The following is a 16,474-nucleotide window of genomic DNA, read 5'->3' as shown; positions in this document are numbered from 1 at the left end:
CAATGGAAACCCCAATCAATGGCGCTCCAAACGAACAGTTCTTGTGCTGATGTTGCTTACAGGGGCAGTTTGGAATTGGATAGAGAGTGTAACCAAGGCCAAATAATTTTTCCACAGTGGTCTTATATTGTGAGCTTGTGTAAACTACCACATCACTTCTGAGCTGTTGTTGCTTTTTGAAGTTTCCTTGATGCCTTCAATTTAGAATAACATCACTTAGCAGCTGTAGTAACTGACTTGCTTTAAGGCCAGTGCTATGTTGAAAGTCATTGAGCTGAGCAGTACAATCTATTCTACAGTCACTGTCTGTGTATGGCAAGACTGTATGCTTGCTTTTTCACTGCTTTGATGGCTCAACAAGTCTTAGAATTTTTTAATCAGATTTGAGTTGAATCAGATAATGTGTGTTTGGGAGGAGGCTTGGAAAATGCCTTCTTATTGTAGGGGTTTTACTGCACAATATGAATAAACCACATATTAACCAGTCTTGTAATTTAATATATATATATATATATATATATATATAATATATATATATATATATATATATATATATATATATAATCAAATCATAAATATCATTAACTTTTATTTCTAAATCAATCAATCTTTATTTAACCTTGGAGAACATTGAGGGTGACCCTAATTTACAATGTTGCCGAGTTGATAGAGAACAAGGGATTGATAATGTGTAAGAACATATCAAATAATAAAAGTAAATTGAAAAAAAAATTACTCAAATCAGGTAAGTAAAAAAAAAAGAAACATTAATAATAAAATTACATAATACAATAAAAAATATAAAACAATAATTAAATGATAGCTAAAATGTAAAAGTTAATAAAATCAAAAGTAGTTAAATAAAACACAAAGAATAAGATTAAAAAGGAAACTAAAAATTAATTAAAATGACTAAAATAAAAATAAAATAAACATAAAATAAAACAATAATAAACAAATTATAAAATAATGAAAATAAAAATAATAGTAAAAAATCAGGTAAAACTGTGTCAGATAGAGTGCAGGTGGTTAGAGAGTAAGAGTGTAAAGTGACTGAGTGACTCAGCTGTGACTAAAGGCAGATTTTCCCAGTTCAGTAAAAACTCTCGGTTCCTGGTACGTGATCCAGCCACTGGGCCGAGTCTGATAATTACTATTATTTACAGACATGATTTAAGTAATATAAGCTGGCAAATAAAGAAAGTAACATCATTTATTTGATTTCTGAAGGTTTTAAAGAATGTGATTTTTTTTGGCAGCAACCAGTATGTGAATGAACTCAAGACAACTGAAACACTGACAAATGAAACATTTATTTACACAATCTACTTTAAGACAAATGAAATAATCAACAATAATCATCAGTTTATTCACTGTGAACAAGTGAAATGCTTATTTAGATGGTACGGGTGTGTACGTGAAAGTGAGAGAATGAGTGAGAGAGCGCCAATGTGCGCATGAACGAAAAAGCTAGTGTGTCCATAGTTTCAAATGCGAGACTTGATCGCTTCACTTTTACAAGGCGAGAAGGAGAAAGTCCAATGATGAGGAGAAGTACAAGAGAGAGAAGCATTGTTCGGAAATCTCTTTTGACACTGAACACACCCCTTTTTCTTTGACGAGAGCTTGCTTTTAGCATTTCCAGTGGTACTGACACCTTCTGGTTGGTAAGGTATCCACATTACAGAAACGTTAATAGATTGACGATTCTACTCTACTCTCTCCAAAAACTGGAGAAGAAACAAAGATTATAAAGACTGCTATAACTTCAGCCAGCCCACAGAGATTCTTTTCAATTATTAACCAAGGTGATATACAGTACTGTGCAAAAATCAGAGAACACACTTTATTTATTCAATATCCAGTCAAAATGGCCATTAAGTAATTTTTTTTTTTATTCTATTCATTCCTATACAATAATTCTGAGGAAATTAGATTTAAATAAATGCACTTGCATAAGGAAGGGAAAAGAAAAAAACAAGTTTTCAAAATACAGATAACAGTTTATTAAAAGGTACAGATAAAAATGAGACTCGAACCATGGAAGACCAAGGCCCGTATTCACAAACCTTATCAGAATAGGAGTTCTGATCTGTGAAGCTTTCCGTGAAGTCATAGTAAATTAAAGTGGAATCTGATCCTAGATCAGCGCTCTTGCTTTGAGAAGCTTTGTGAATATGACCCCAGGTAGACCACCAATACTGTCACCATCAGATAAACAGTACTTCAAGCTTTCATTAGAGAATGGGGAGAAAAGTCAAGCTCTACTCTTGCTCCGGCCCTCAAAAACATTGAATTTTTTTGAGATTTACTTGGGATTGTGAAGGAGAAAATGCAACTTCACGGATTGAATTTTGGAGGTATGGAAAAATATATCTGTAGATTTCTTTGAAAAACTAAAAGCAAGTCTCCTGAAAAAAGTAAAGTTGTAACAAAGGAAAAAAATGAACACACTAAACACTGGAAAAAAAGATATGTAATTGTTGAGACCTTGCATAGTTTTCTGTTAAATGTGTTATTTGTTTTTCCCCTGCCACTGAAAAATGAATAACTTTCACTTAATGGCCATTAGTGATCTTTGATTTTTGCATAGTACTGTACAAGAAGTAACAAGAAGTTTTATCTTATTGAAACGTATCTTTGTTTAAAAGAGTATAAATGCTACTAATTGTTGATATGTCTACTGTACACTAATGTAATAAAAATGGGGAAAATCCTGCTTCATTTCTTTACATTTTGAAAAATGGTAGATTTAAATTCTATATTATATTGCATCCTCTTAAAGCATTTGTGCGTCTTTAAATTTAAATGTCTAAAGCTCACCCCACAGTATATGCAGTGTTACAACTTTTCTCCTGCATGAATGCGCAGGTGTCTTTCAAGATTATTCGGTCTACTGAAACTCATATCACATTCCGAGCACTGATACGGTTTCTCTCCTATGTGAATGCGCTGGTGTGCCTTTAGGGTACTACTTTCTCTAAAGCTCATCCCACACTCTGAGCAGTAATACGGTTTCTCTCCTGTGTGAATGCGCTGATGTGCCTTGAGGGTACTACTCTCTCTAAAGCTCTTCCCACACTCTGAGCACTGATACGGTTTCTCTCCTGTGTGAATGCGCTGGTGTGTTTTGAGGCAACCACTCTCTCTGAAGCTCTTCCCACACTCTGAGCAGTAATACGGTTTCTCTCCCGTGTGAATGCGCTGATGTATTCTGAGGGCACCATTCTCTCTAAAGCTTTTCCCACACTCCGAGCAGTAATATGGTTTCTCTCCTGTGTGAATGCGCTGGTGTGTTTTGAGGAAACCACGCTCCCTAAAACTCTTCCCACACTCTAAACAGTCATATGGTTTTTCCCCTGTGTGAATGCGCTGGTGTTTTTTCAGATTGGTTAATTTGGTAAAACTCTTCTCACACCATAAGCAGGGATACGGTCTCTCTCCTGTGTGAATGCGCTGGTGGATTTGGAGAAGACTTGGTGTGGTAAAACTCTTTCCACACTCTAAGCATTGGTGAATTTTTCGATTGCCTCTATTTTTTTGTGTTCGTCTTGGTGATGAGTTGGTGCAGAGTGTAGCAGAAGATGTTTGAGTACTGTTGATTTCAGACACCACATCCTCACGTTTAATCTCTTCTGGCTTTAACATTGTGATGCTTTCCTCCTGGTGACTTGGTGGCTTCTTGATGGGCTTGGGTAAGTACATTAAAACTTTAGGTAAGTGAACGCTAGGAGCAGGAGAGGACACAGAAGTGGAAGCTGTTCTTTCCTGAAAAAAAAAAAATTAAAAATGAAGTTCAGTGTCAAATGTAATAAAACAATGACAAATGCACAAGCTGGTTAGAAATCAAAGTAGTCAAATGGAAAAAGCTGTGTTAGGCCGTGTGATTTACCAGACAGAACTTTTACAGAAAAAATATGAAGCATAGTTATAAAATTTATACCTAATTAGCAGTCTGTTTAGTATTGTTTGGGAATCCTTAACATATACCATACATGCAAAAGAACAACACCTTTTAGAAGAACAGTCAGTGTTCTTCCAAAAGGCACACGATTAGTCATTCCAGCGTCTATGTATGCCATTGCTATTAGCTAAATTGACCAAGATCATTGAGAAATGTGGCCCAAGAGCAGTACAGTTTGTACGGCACACAAGTTAACTTTGTCAATATAAAACATGCAGGGAAAATAGGACACTGGTGATGCCATAGGCCTTATGGAATTGACAGGCTTGTTTGTGACAAATCACAGGCAATTTACCTTTTTAAAGCTGAAATTAATACAACCCCATTTCCAAAAAAGTCCGGACGCTGTGCAAAATATAAATAAAAAAACAAAATGCATTGATGTGCAAATCATTTAAATTCTATATTTATTTGGAAAATATTACTGTTTTTTGAAATTTTGATATTTTGAATTTGATGCCAGCAACACATTCCAAAAAAGTTGGTATGGGGCAACAAAAGACTGGATAAGTTGTTTAATGCTAAAAAAAAAAAAAAAAAAACAACCAACAAAAAACACCTGACGGTTAAATGGCAACAGGTCAGTAACGTCAATGGTAGGGGTGGGGGAAAAAATAGATTCTTAGATGCATCGCGATGCGGACGAGGATGATTCTGAATTGATTCACAAATGTCAAAAATCGATTTTCTAAATATTTAACTTATACCGTAATGTTGACTGAACGCAAAAGGCGGAACGCGAAAGTGCAGCACCCGGGCAGTCTGTGACGGCACATAACAAAAACACAACTGGATGAGTGAGAAATCCGACCGGCTCCCTCTGCACTAAAATCCAGGTTAGATCAGGAGTCGACAGATGTTAAGAAGAGACATTTTGTCCTTTCATCAAAAATCAAACCACCTTGGGAGCCACAACATTTAATGTCCAATATGTCTGTATGTGATAATGTCTTGGAAAGGTTAAAAAACATAAATGAAAACGCAGATTTACTTTGTTCTTCTTTAAGCTTTAGCTATAGCTGCTTTCCTCCCATCTTCGCGAGAAAACTTTTCTTCAAAAGTAGAGCAGCTATGTCTCTCAACGTTTGACTGTTTTACGAGGCTGAAGTCACTTCTCATTCTCCAGCTTCTCGTTCGAATTTTCCCGATCCACTTTAAATTCTGACTGAGGTGCCAAATTGTAAATGCGGCACCATTTAAGGTGGAACGGGAAAATTCGAAAGAGAAGCTGACTTCATCTTCGGAACTTTTTCAGTCTCTCGTTGCAGAGTTAACGTACCAGGAAACAAACTGCGTTGTTTAGAAATGCGAATAAGTCCATTTGTCTCCAAATGTTAATTTCAAATCTCTCCTTTTGCCTTTTCGTTAGCTACTAGCCAGGCGAGACTGCGTTGCTAGGTAACCTGCACTCTGCACGCCAGGGGAAAAGGGACCTGAATAAGAGCCATACTATATGCAAGTTGTGTCACACTAAACTAAAATATTTTTGAAACGACAAACATGAGAAACCATATAATGGTTTCCACCCGTTTTCCTACCGGTTATACTTGGTGCCAACCAGAGGACCATCGAGCAAGCGATGTCAGAGCTTCCACCCAACTCGGAAGCGAATTACAAACTCTATCGCAACTTTTACTGCCAAGGATTTGCATCCGTTCTCAGTCATTGAGAACCAGGGCTTTCGCGCTGTATTGGACACTCTGGAGCTGAGATACAGCGTCCTGTCTCAAAGATATTTTACTGACACAGCGACGCCCCCCAACGAGACCAAAACCGAACATGTGCTGCGTGGACACCCATTGCCACAGAATCTTATGTCACCGTAACTGCATTTTATCGCAGATGAGTAGCAGCCTGCATCTCATGTGCTCCAAATAAGAGCAGTGAATGAGAGCTTTCCAGTTCACTTGCCACATCACTTTCATTTGTTCTATTAATAAAAGATATTGGTACCAAGTCCTCACACAGTGAGAAAAGAGAAATCCTGTATAGAAAAAAGATGCATCAAGATGCATCGATAATCGTTTTATAATCGCATCACAGCCCTCTGAATCATAATCGAATTGTGAGGTGCCTAGAGATTCCCACCCCTAATCAATGGGAATGAAAAAGAGCATCCCAGAGAGTTCCACTCTGTGAAAGACTGTGTGGGCAAATTATGCAACAATTCACGTATAACATTTCTAAACATAAAGAGATTTCTTCATCTACGGTACGTAGTATCATTAAAATATTCAGAGAATCCGGAGAAATCTCAATATGTATGAATCTAAATTTCAAAATTTTTTTGAAAATCATGGACACTGCATCCTCCGGGCTAAAGACCATTCGGCTTATTATCAGCACACCGATCAAAAGCCAGCATCTGTGATGGTATGGGAGTGCAATAGTGCACATGGCATGGGTGACTTGCACCATCAATGCTGAATTATATTTACAGGTTTTGGCAACATATGCTGCCATTTAGACAACGTCATTTTCAGGAAAGGCCTTGTTTATTTCAGAGAGACAATGACAAACCACATTCTGCATGTATTACAACAGCATGGCTCCGTAGTAAAAGAGTCTGGGTGCTAACCTGACCTGCCTGCAGATCAGACCTGTCACCACTTAAAACATATGGCACTTTATGAAATGAGAAATACAACAAAAGACCCCAAACTATTGAGCAGCTGAAATTCTACATCAAATAAGAAGGGGAAACTTTCACTTTCACTTTCAAAACTACAGCAGTGTCTCCTCAGTTCCCCAACACTTACAGAGTGTTGTTAAAAGAAGAGGTGATGAAACACAGTGGTAAAGATGCCCCTGTCACAACTTTTTTGGAACGTGTTGCTGCCAATTCAAAATGGGCATATATTTTTCAAAAAACAATAAAAATTCTCAGTTTCAACATTTGATATGCTGTCTTTGTACTGTTTTCAAATAAATATGGGGTTTAAATGATTTGCACATCATTGCATTTTGCTTTCATTTACATTTTGCACAGCATCCCAACATTTTTGGAAATAGGGTTGTATACTAGATAATGTGAGTACTTGCAATTCAAAGCCTTTGCCAAACCTTATGCATGACATTACCCCAAGCCAAAAGAACAAAAGACAGAGTTGTGAAAGCGGTAAGTGCAGACAACCCTCAAAGAGTACTGTTAGTTTACTGTTCCTCATGTCTTGTAAATGACTAAGGACAATCTGAACTTTCTGTTCAGAGAGTTGACCACCTCAACACAAAAAATCGGTAATCTAAGCTAACTGAAAATAAATGAAACTACTTTATTCACCCAAATTAATGTATTTCAGGAGAGAGATATGTGCAGATTAATGACCGAGACTCATTCAACGTTTAAAAAGTTTAAATATTTTTTCAATAATGACATTGTTTACTTTGACACTAATACTGTTAGAATGAAAGGCGTCCCTCAATACTGTCCACCATCAGTCACTACAGGTTTTCCGTAACTCATCTTTCTGCCTTACTGTGTATATGTAACACTAGTTACACTGGTGTCAAATTTTTGACCTCAGATTGAAGAAAACTTACCAGCAAGACTTTTGCTCTGAGATAAATAATTGTCACGAAATGGAAATAGTGTTTGTGTGTTGCTGTAGTTTTGTACATGGAGAATTGCAACATTGCTAGCAATACTTGTGAACGATACAGTAATACAATACAGTGATTTTTTGCAAGAATAAAGTCTAAATGTCCTACTAAGGCAGGTGCCTACATATTTTGAATTTCCTCACAGCAGTTGGCAATGAAAGAAATGGTAAATACACAAAAGCAGCTGAAATTAGGGGAGGGTCAAAATTTGGGGGAGGTATATGCCTGTAATTTGTCACAAACAAGTCTGTCAATTCCACAGGGCCAAGGGCATTACTAGGATTCTACTAAAATTTCTTAATTCTTTCATTCTGACATAGCTAACAACCTGTGTGCCACACAAACTGTACTGCTCTAAGGCCACATTTCTCAAGGACTTGATGTTCTTGGTGAATTTAGCTATTGATTAAGGCATACACAGAGGCTGGGATGATTGTGTGCCCTTTAGAAAAACAGTCAGTGTTCTTCTAAAAGGTGCTCTTCTTTTGCATGGATGGTGTATGTTTGCCTGAGCAGACTATGTTAACGTGAGCAGAGTGGTTAAGAATCTCTGACACTGCCACAAAAGCACAACTGACAACCAACAACCGAAGCAAAATTGACGTTACACATTCCTTTGCATGCTGTTACACATTCCTACTAGAGAGGTCTCCAAATCTTACATAGTGCAGGCTTAAGAGTTATATTACCTAAACATGTTTTTAAACTCAAACAGTATTTCATACACTTTGAGGATCTGTCTTTCTATCAATACAACATTATAATAAGTAATAACTTCTGCAGGAGAAATCACCTCATCATGTGTTGGTTTGGGTGATGTGTTGGTGAGGAGTGTAGCAGGTGTTTGAGTACTGGAGTTTTCAGACAACACATCCTCACATTTAATCTCTTCTTGCTTCAGCATAGTGATGCCTTCCTTTTGGTGGCTTGGTGGTTTCTTGCTGTGCTTGCGGATGTAAATTAAAAGTTTAGGAAAGTGAACACTAGGAGCAGGAGAGGACCCAGAACAGGAGGCCACTCTTTCCTAGAAAAAAAATGTAAAAATCAGTGTCAAATGCAATAAAACAATGACAAATGCATAACCTGGTCAGAAATCAAAGTAGCCAAATGGAAGAAGCTGCAGGATGTTTCGGAGTCCCTAAGATTTATTTAATTCAATAGTAGAACCTTTTGAAATGTGGAATAGATAATACGTTTTCTGACAAAACCTGTGAACCTTTTCATGGTCATTTCCTTCTTTACAGAGGCAATACTGCCTAAAAAGGGTCTGAATTCTTTCAACTCCAGTCCACTTATTAAGACACCCGGGTCCAAAGCATCGCTTTGTCTCTTGTCTCTTGCGAATTAGATCAAATGCTGAATTTGGGTGCTCATTGGAAAGTTGTATACACCAGATAGTTAACTAGTAAATATGACTTAATTCCATTAAAGTGCTTGTTCATAGATACACCCACCACAGGGGAAAAAAACTGGAGAGTAAAATCCTGCTTTTTATTTGCTATTTCATTTGTGTTCAAATGCACATAGATCTAATAGAAACTCTTAGGCCACACTTCTCAAGGGTTTGATGTTCTTGGTGAAGCTACTGATAATGGCATACATAGAGGCTATGTGCCCTTTAGTAAAACAGTCTGCTTTCTTCTTAAAGATGTTATTTTACAACTCCATTTCCAAAATAGCTGGGATGCTGTGCAAAACGTAAATGAAAAACAAAATGCAAATCATTTAAGCCCTATATTTCATTGAAAATACTACAAAAACAACACAACAAATGTTGAAACTGAGAAATTTATTGTTTTTTGAAAAATATACGCCCATTTTGAATTTGATGCCAACAACACGTTCCAAAAAAGTGTTTCATCACCTCTTCTTTTAACAACACTGTAAGTGTTTGAAGACCAACTGCTGTAGTTTTGAAAGTGAAATGTTTTCCCATATTTGGAATAGGATTAACATATGATTTCCGCTGCTCAACAGTCCGGGGTCTCCTTTATCGCATCTTTCATTTCATAATGTGCCAAATATTTTCATTAGTGACAGATCTGGACTGCATGCAGCACCCAGACTCTTAATACGGAGCATAACTGATAACAAGATAACTGGTCTTTAGCCCGGTAGACACAGTATCCATGATTTCCAAAAAGAATTTCAAATGTTGATTCATCAGACCACAGGACACTTTTCCACTTCCCCTCAGTCCATTGTAAATGAGCTCAGGCCCAGAGAAGGCGGCAGTGTTTCTGGGTCCTGTTTATATATGGTTTCTTCTCATGTTTAAGAGTTTTAATAATCATTTGTGGATGCAGCACCGAACTGTTTTCATAGAGTGTTTTTCAGAAGTTTTTCTGAGCCCATGCAATGATTTCCACAACAGAATCATGTCTGTTTTTAATGCAGTGCCGCCTGAGGGCCCAAAGATCACGGCCAGCAAATACTGGTTTTTGGCCTTATCCCTTGCATACAGAGATTTCTCCAGATTCTCTGAATCTTTTAATGATATTATGTACTGTAGATGATGAAAAGCAGAAGTTCTTTGCTATTTTATGTTGAGAAACTTTGTTCTTGAATTGTTAGACTATTTGATCGTACATTTTTTGTGGTGGAGAACCCCTCCTCATCTTTACTTCTGAAAGACTCAGCCTCTCTGAGATGCTCATTTTATACCCAATCATGTTATTGACCTGTTGCCAATTAACTACCAAGTGTTTTTTAAGCATTACACATCTTTACCAGCCTTTTGTTGCCCCCGTCCCAACTTTTTTGGAACGTCTTGCTGTCATCAAAACACAATAAAATTTCTCAGTTTCAACATTTGATATGTTGTCTTTGAATCATTTTCAATGAAATATATGGTTTAAATGATTTGCACATCATTGCATTTTGTTTTTATCTACATTTTTCACAGCATCCCTTTTTTGGAAATGGGTGTACATGTATGTTAGTGTAAGCAGACAATATCAAAAAAGAACTACGAACAACCAACATTACAAAATATTCTACTGCACATTGCATAGAATTACGTATATCTACCCGAGAGGTTTCGAAATGCAGCTTAAAAAGAACTATTAACCAAAAATGTTTTAACTGAAACCTAAACCTTTCCAGCAATACAGTAGTATAAAAAGTAATAACTTCTACAGAAAAGCTTACTTCATCATGTGTGATGCTGGGTGGTGGGTTGGTGCGGAGTGTGGCAGATGATGTTTGAGTATTGGAGATTTCAGATGCGACATCCTCACATTTTATCTCTTCTGGGTTCAACATTGTGATGCCTTCCTCTTTGTGGCTTGGTGGTTTCTTGATGTGCTTATGAAAGTAAATTAGAAGTGTAGGAAAGTGAACACTAGGAGCAGGAGAGGACTCAGAACAGGAGGCCATTCTTTCCTGGAAAGAAAAATGTAAAATTCAGTGTCAAATTTACTAAAACAATCAGAAACACATAACCTGGACAGAAATTAAAGCAGTCAAATGGAAAAAAGCTGTGTCATGCTGTGTCTGAGTTTTACCAGACAAAACTTTTACAGACAAATGTGACGCATCATTAAAACAATTATATCTTATCAATCAATTACCTACCTTACCTATCAATTGATAGGAACACTGACAGTTCTTCTAAAAGGTACACAGTCATTCCAGCATCTATATATGCAATTATTATTAGCTAAAGCCACCAAGAACATTCAGAAATGTGGCCTAAGAGCAGTACAGTTTGTGTGGCACACAACTATGTCAGTATAAAACAAACATGATTTTTGCAAGTTTGGAAGCCCTAATAAGGCAAGAGCGTATTTAGAAGTTAGGAAATCGTTGAAATTTTGGGCAAGTACATTATATGCCTGTGATTTGCCACAAACAATTCTGTCAACTCCATAGGGCCAAAGACATTACCAGGGTTCTGTTAGTTTCTGCATCTTTCATTTTGAAATAGCTAACACCCTGTACCACACAAACTGCACTGCTCTTAGACCACATTTCTTGAGGGCTTGATGTTCTTGGTGAATATAGCTATTGATGATGGCATACACAGAGACCGAGTTGACTAATTGTGTGACCTTAAGAAGAATGGTCAGTGTTTTGCATGTGTGGTTTATGTTAATGTGAGCAGAGAGATTGAGAACTTTTCAGCTTAAGAACAAGGATCAAATTGGGTTTAAAAGAAACAATCGAACCCATAACACACAAAAATCTCTCCATATTACTGATTATGTTAATAAAGAAAAGAATAGTGCAATCTGAGAAGGCTTTTAATTATGTCTGCTGGGAATTTCCATATCAAGTATTAGACAGCTTTGGATTTAGTAAAGGATTTATAAAACATATAAAGACCATATATGCAGCCGCTACTGCTATGATGAAAAATTAATTGCAGTCTCTCTGATTAGTCTTACAGCAAGGATACAGACATAGTTGCCCCATCAGTCTGACCATATTCAAACAGTGTACTGAACCTCTAGCCCAAACTCTTAGACAAAAAAGAGGTCTGGAGGGTATTACTATAGGGGAATAGAATATAAAATCTGCTTATATGCAGATGATGTATTGGTGACACTACAAAACTAAACATTTCTTACACTTTGAGGCTCTGCCTTTTTTAAATAGAATATTATAATGAGTAATAAGTGCAGAAAAATCACCTATAAACCCTCTTCACACTAGTACAATATACTTTTGTCTGACAGCACCCCTTAGCCATTGACCATTGCCAGTTGGTGGTGTATCAATGCTTGCTAAAATTATGATATCTGATGTAAAAAAAATCTTGTAACATGCATCATGAAGAATGTGCATACTGTTATTTGTGGCATGCTGTTGCATTGTTTGAGCTACAATGTTCACAAACAACCAACTGCAAATAACCAGCACCAATCTGTCAACTGCAAGAATATCAAATTGTAAACTCAGCACTAAGAATTAAATCAAATTGTGGATTGAGTGTGTCATTACACCCCTAATGCCAATAGTATCATGGAGGATCATGGAGGTGGGATTACTAGACAAACCCGTAATAATTAAACATGATAGTCTATGATGGTTTCAGGGGAGGCCTTGTTTATTTCAGCAAGACAATACAAACCACATTATGCACGTATTACAACAGCATGGCTCCGTATTAAAAGAGTCCTAGTGCTAAACTGGCCTGTCTTAGGTCCAGATCTGTCACCCATTCAAAACATTTGGCATATTATGAAACAAAAAATCCGACAAGGAAGACCTTGAACTGTTGAGCGGCTGAAATCCTATATTAAGCAAGAAGGGGAAAACATTTTACTTTCAAAACTACATTCTGCTTCCTAAGAGGGCGAGGTGACCACCCCCCCACTGAACACCCCTGGCTCTACTGTGGAAATCGTCAGTAGCATCAAGTTCCTCGGTGTCCACATCACAGAGAACCTCGCCTGCTTTCTCAACACCAACTCCATAGCCAAGAGAGCCCAGCAGCACCTCTATTTCCTGCAGAGACTGAAGAAAGCTCATCTCCCCCCTCACATCCTCACCATGTTCTACAGGGGGACTCTGGAGAGCATCTTGAGCAGACGCATCATCGCCTGTTTTGGGAACTGCACCGCGTTTGACCACGGTAGACCCTACAGCGAATAGTGAGGACAGCTGAGAAGATCATCGGGGTCTCTCTCCCCTCCATCATGGACATCTACACTACACGCTGCATCCACAAAGCCACCAGCATTGTGGACGACCCCATCCATTCCTCACACTGACCTTTTTCACTGCTGCCATCAGGCAGAAGTTACCAGAGCATCCGTGCCATCGCTGCCAGACTCTGGAACATTGCTGCTAACACTGTGTTTACACTTTGTGTACTCAAGTACTGTGTATATCCTACCTCAGGAACTGCTGTGCTCAGGTATGCTATCTAACTGCATTTACTCACATATCACACTGTGTTAAATAATCTTTGCACCTTATTCTCACTACCTAATGCCCAAAAATGAGTGCACTGTGTCTGTACTGCACTGTACTGTCTGTTTACTGTGTCTAATGTCTGTTTTAATTATCATATTTATTGTATTGTTTCTTGTTTAATGTTTTGCACACTAACATCTGCACGTTTGTACTGTCTATTTTGTTCCATGTTGCACCATGTTGTTCCTGGAGGAACATAATTTCACTCCACTGTGTACCTGTACATAGATGGAATGACAATAAAAGCCTCTTCACTTGACTTGACTTGACTACAGTAACTGTCCTCCTCAGTTCCCAAACACATACAGAGCCTTGGTAAAGGAAGAGCAACACAGTGGTAAACGTGCCCCTGTCCCAGCTTTTTTTGAAATATGTTGCTTGCATCAAAAATAAAATGGGCAAATATTTTTTGAAAAAAAAAAAAACAACAACAAAAAAAAAACAATGCTCACTTTCAATATTCAATATATTGTTTTTGTACAATGTTCAGTTAAATATAGGATTTAAATTATTTGCACAACATTGTATTTTGTTTTTAACTACATTTGCCCAGCTTCTGAACTACGTATATTAATTAACTATATATTAATTAATTGCAGCCCCATTTTAGAACACGCTTCTGTTGGTATATTATGGATATTATTAGAACAGTGACCACTGCATGTTTTCTTACAAACAGAGCATCATTAGTCTTGTTTAACTGGATTTCCTATATCATTATTCCTATGTCATCCACTTCTCAGGTCCAGAAAAGATTCTACCACTACATAATCAGGTTCCTGAACAGCACTGCCAACCTGAAAGCCCTTAATCATCCACCACAGACTAAAACTATGGATGAACAACATGAACTGCTGGAGGCACTCCTATCACATCCTGATCTATCAGCCGTTCATATGGAACCCCTCCACCACTAATATAAAACAAAACAAACAACAAAAATCTAACCAGCAACCTCCACCCAAGCTTAACTAGCAACCCCCCCACCCACACTTAACTAGCACTGCCCGTTAAGAAATAAAATTGGCTCACCCAAAAAACAGTAATAAAAGTGAAAAGTAGAAGTAATAAGCACAACTTGTCCAGCCAGTGTCTATCTATTAGCACAGGAACTTAAGTTTGTGACTCTATTCTTGTTGGATTTTTTTCGGCCCAACATAAAATGCTAAATCTCCACAATTAGAGGTGTGAGAAGCAGTAAACCAGTCCAGGAGCTGAACCAACACAACAAAATAAAGTCAAAACCAGAAAAAGAACTAAGAACAAAATGTTAATAAAAAAATAAATGTAATAATAAATGTGACTAGTTTCTGCCCACCTCTGACACTCTTCTACCCATGCAAAAAATTAATTTCACTCAATATCAGAGCTAACATTAGCCTCCTCAGCTCAACCTAAACAAAGCCACTCACACCATTCACTTATGACATCTTTCTTTTCACATGCAAACATTTTCTTATTACTTGTTTCTGTAGTGACCTAAAGTCAGCAGCATAAATAGCATTAATCAGCTCTTTACCTTCAACAGAGCAGGATTTGTTTCTCTCTGATAATGTGGACTGCTGAATTCTTGTTTTTCTTCTGTGTGAAAGGTGGTTGGCAGGCAAAGGTAGGGTTCATTACCGCCACCTACTGAGCTGGAGCGTGGAGTGGGTACGTGAATACCATGTACATCCCTTTTTTTGCCCAAAAAAATTTTTAATAATAAATCTAAGTGGACCTAAAAACAAAAAAAAAAAAACTTGTTTGTGCACCCTGCCCATCCCTGGCCCAAGTAATCAGGGTTGGGATGTACTGGAATACAATTATTTGGAGTACATATTTAGAATGCAGATTTTAAGTATCTGTATTCAGTCAGGGCTACAGTTTGTAAATGCAGTATTCAGAATAGAATTACTTTTTACATTTTTTTCATTTTGACAAAATCAGCAAAGCCCAGTTTCATGTTTTTGCCATGTAAAAACAATTTCTGGCCTCCATTCATATCTCCTGTTTGCAGCTAAACCAGCCCATTGTTGAACTGTATGATGACGTTTGACAACAATTTTTGTCCATTTATAAACTGATAATTTATTATTCTCAAGTGCAATTAAATGAGCTAAAGAACAAGAGGATTCTTTTTCACAGTTTGTAGGTAACAACGTATTTGATAAATCATTCCTTGTTCAATTAAAACTGTGATGTATGGTTATGGTGTTATTAATGTTGTGTGGAAATGTTTAGCCCAATCTTGGACCTCCTACCTGTATGTAAAGTCTACCTACTCCCTCAGATTTCAAAAGCAGAACAGGTCTTGGTTTTATACATTTAAATGTTAGAAGCCTTGTCTATAGGATGGATATCATAAGGATCTGTGCAAATACGACAAAATGCTGACATATGTAACGAGGTTAAATTATATCTTTGTTTTTTTTTGTTAAAATTCCAACAAAATCCCGATTTTTCCTGATATCTTTCTGAATTATTTGTTTTCTTGTTACATATTTTACGTATCTGTACAGCGAAATCATTTATTTTGAAGTTTTTGTTAATTGTGTACTGTCACTTTAAGAGTCACGGTATTGCTGTGCCTCGGCTGCAGCGCCTTCAGTCTGCGAAATGCAAACTGAGAGAAGGTACGTCCTGCTAGCGGCTGTGGTTAAAAACTAGAACATAGAAGAAGCTATATGCAGTTATAAGCGTTGGTAGTAAGTTTGTGAACGTGTAAATATGCCGTTGCTCAAATGTGAACTTTGTAAATGTCATTTTTTTCGAGTTTTATCTGAGACGTGCTTCTCGGCTCAACGGGGTTTCCCCATGTGCATTCTGTTAACAGGGGGCTTGATGACCTGTGTGTACTGGAGAGAGAGAGAGCGCAGCATGAATGTTCACTCCTAAGCTATATGTTGTCTGCAGAGCTTCCACTATTATATTTTTATGTTCATACAGCATCGGCAATTATAAAAAGAACCAGCAACCAGCAGCAATTGTGGTCCGAGTCCTTTCTTC

General features: G+C 37.4%; 1 protein-coding gene across 1 annotated transcript; it reads right to left on the bottom strand.

Annotated features, from left to right (window-relative positions):
• Window positions 1-1,294: 1,294 nt before the first annotated feature.
• LOC118812767 (zinc finger protein 391-like) lies at window positions 1,295-15,060 on the bottom strand. The gene is made up of 4 exons (XM_036577882.1): window positions 15,006-15,060; window positions 10,715-10,948; window positions 8,358-8,588; window positions 1,295-3,768 (listed from the first exon to the last, which is right to left on the bottom strand). The coding sequence occupies exons 2-4, from the start codon at window positions 10,940-10,942 to the stop codon at window positions 2,842-2,844; spliced, it is 1,386 nt and encodes a 461-aa protein (XP_036433775.1). The 5' UTR covers window positions 10,943-10,948; window positions 15,006-15,060; the 3' UTR covers window positions 1,295-2,841.
• Window positions 15,061-16,474: the final 1,414 nt, after the last annotated feature.

Source organism: Colossoma macropomum, unplaced genomic scaffold (genome assembly GCF_904425465.1).
Source record: "Colossoma macropomum unplaced genomic scaffold, Colossoma_macropomum, whole genome shotgun sequence".
Classification (NCBI taxonomy): domain Eukaryota; kingdom Metazoa; phylum Chordata; class Actinopteri; order Characiformes; family Serrasalmidae; genus Colossoma; species Colossoma macropomum.
This window is presented reverse-complemented; position numbering and strand designations above follow the sequence as displayed.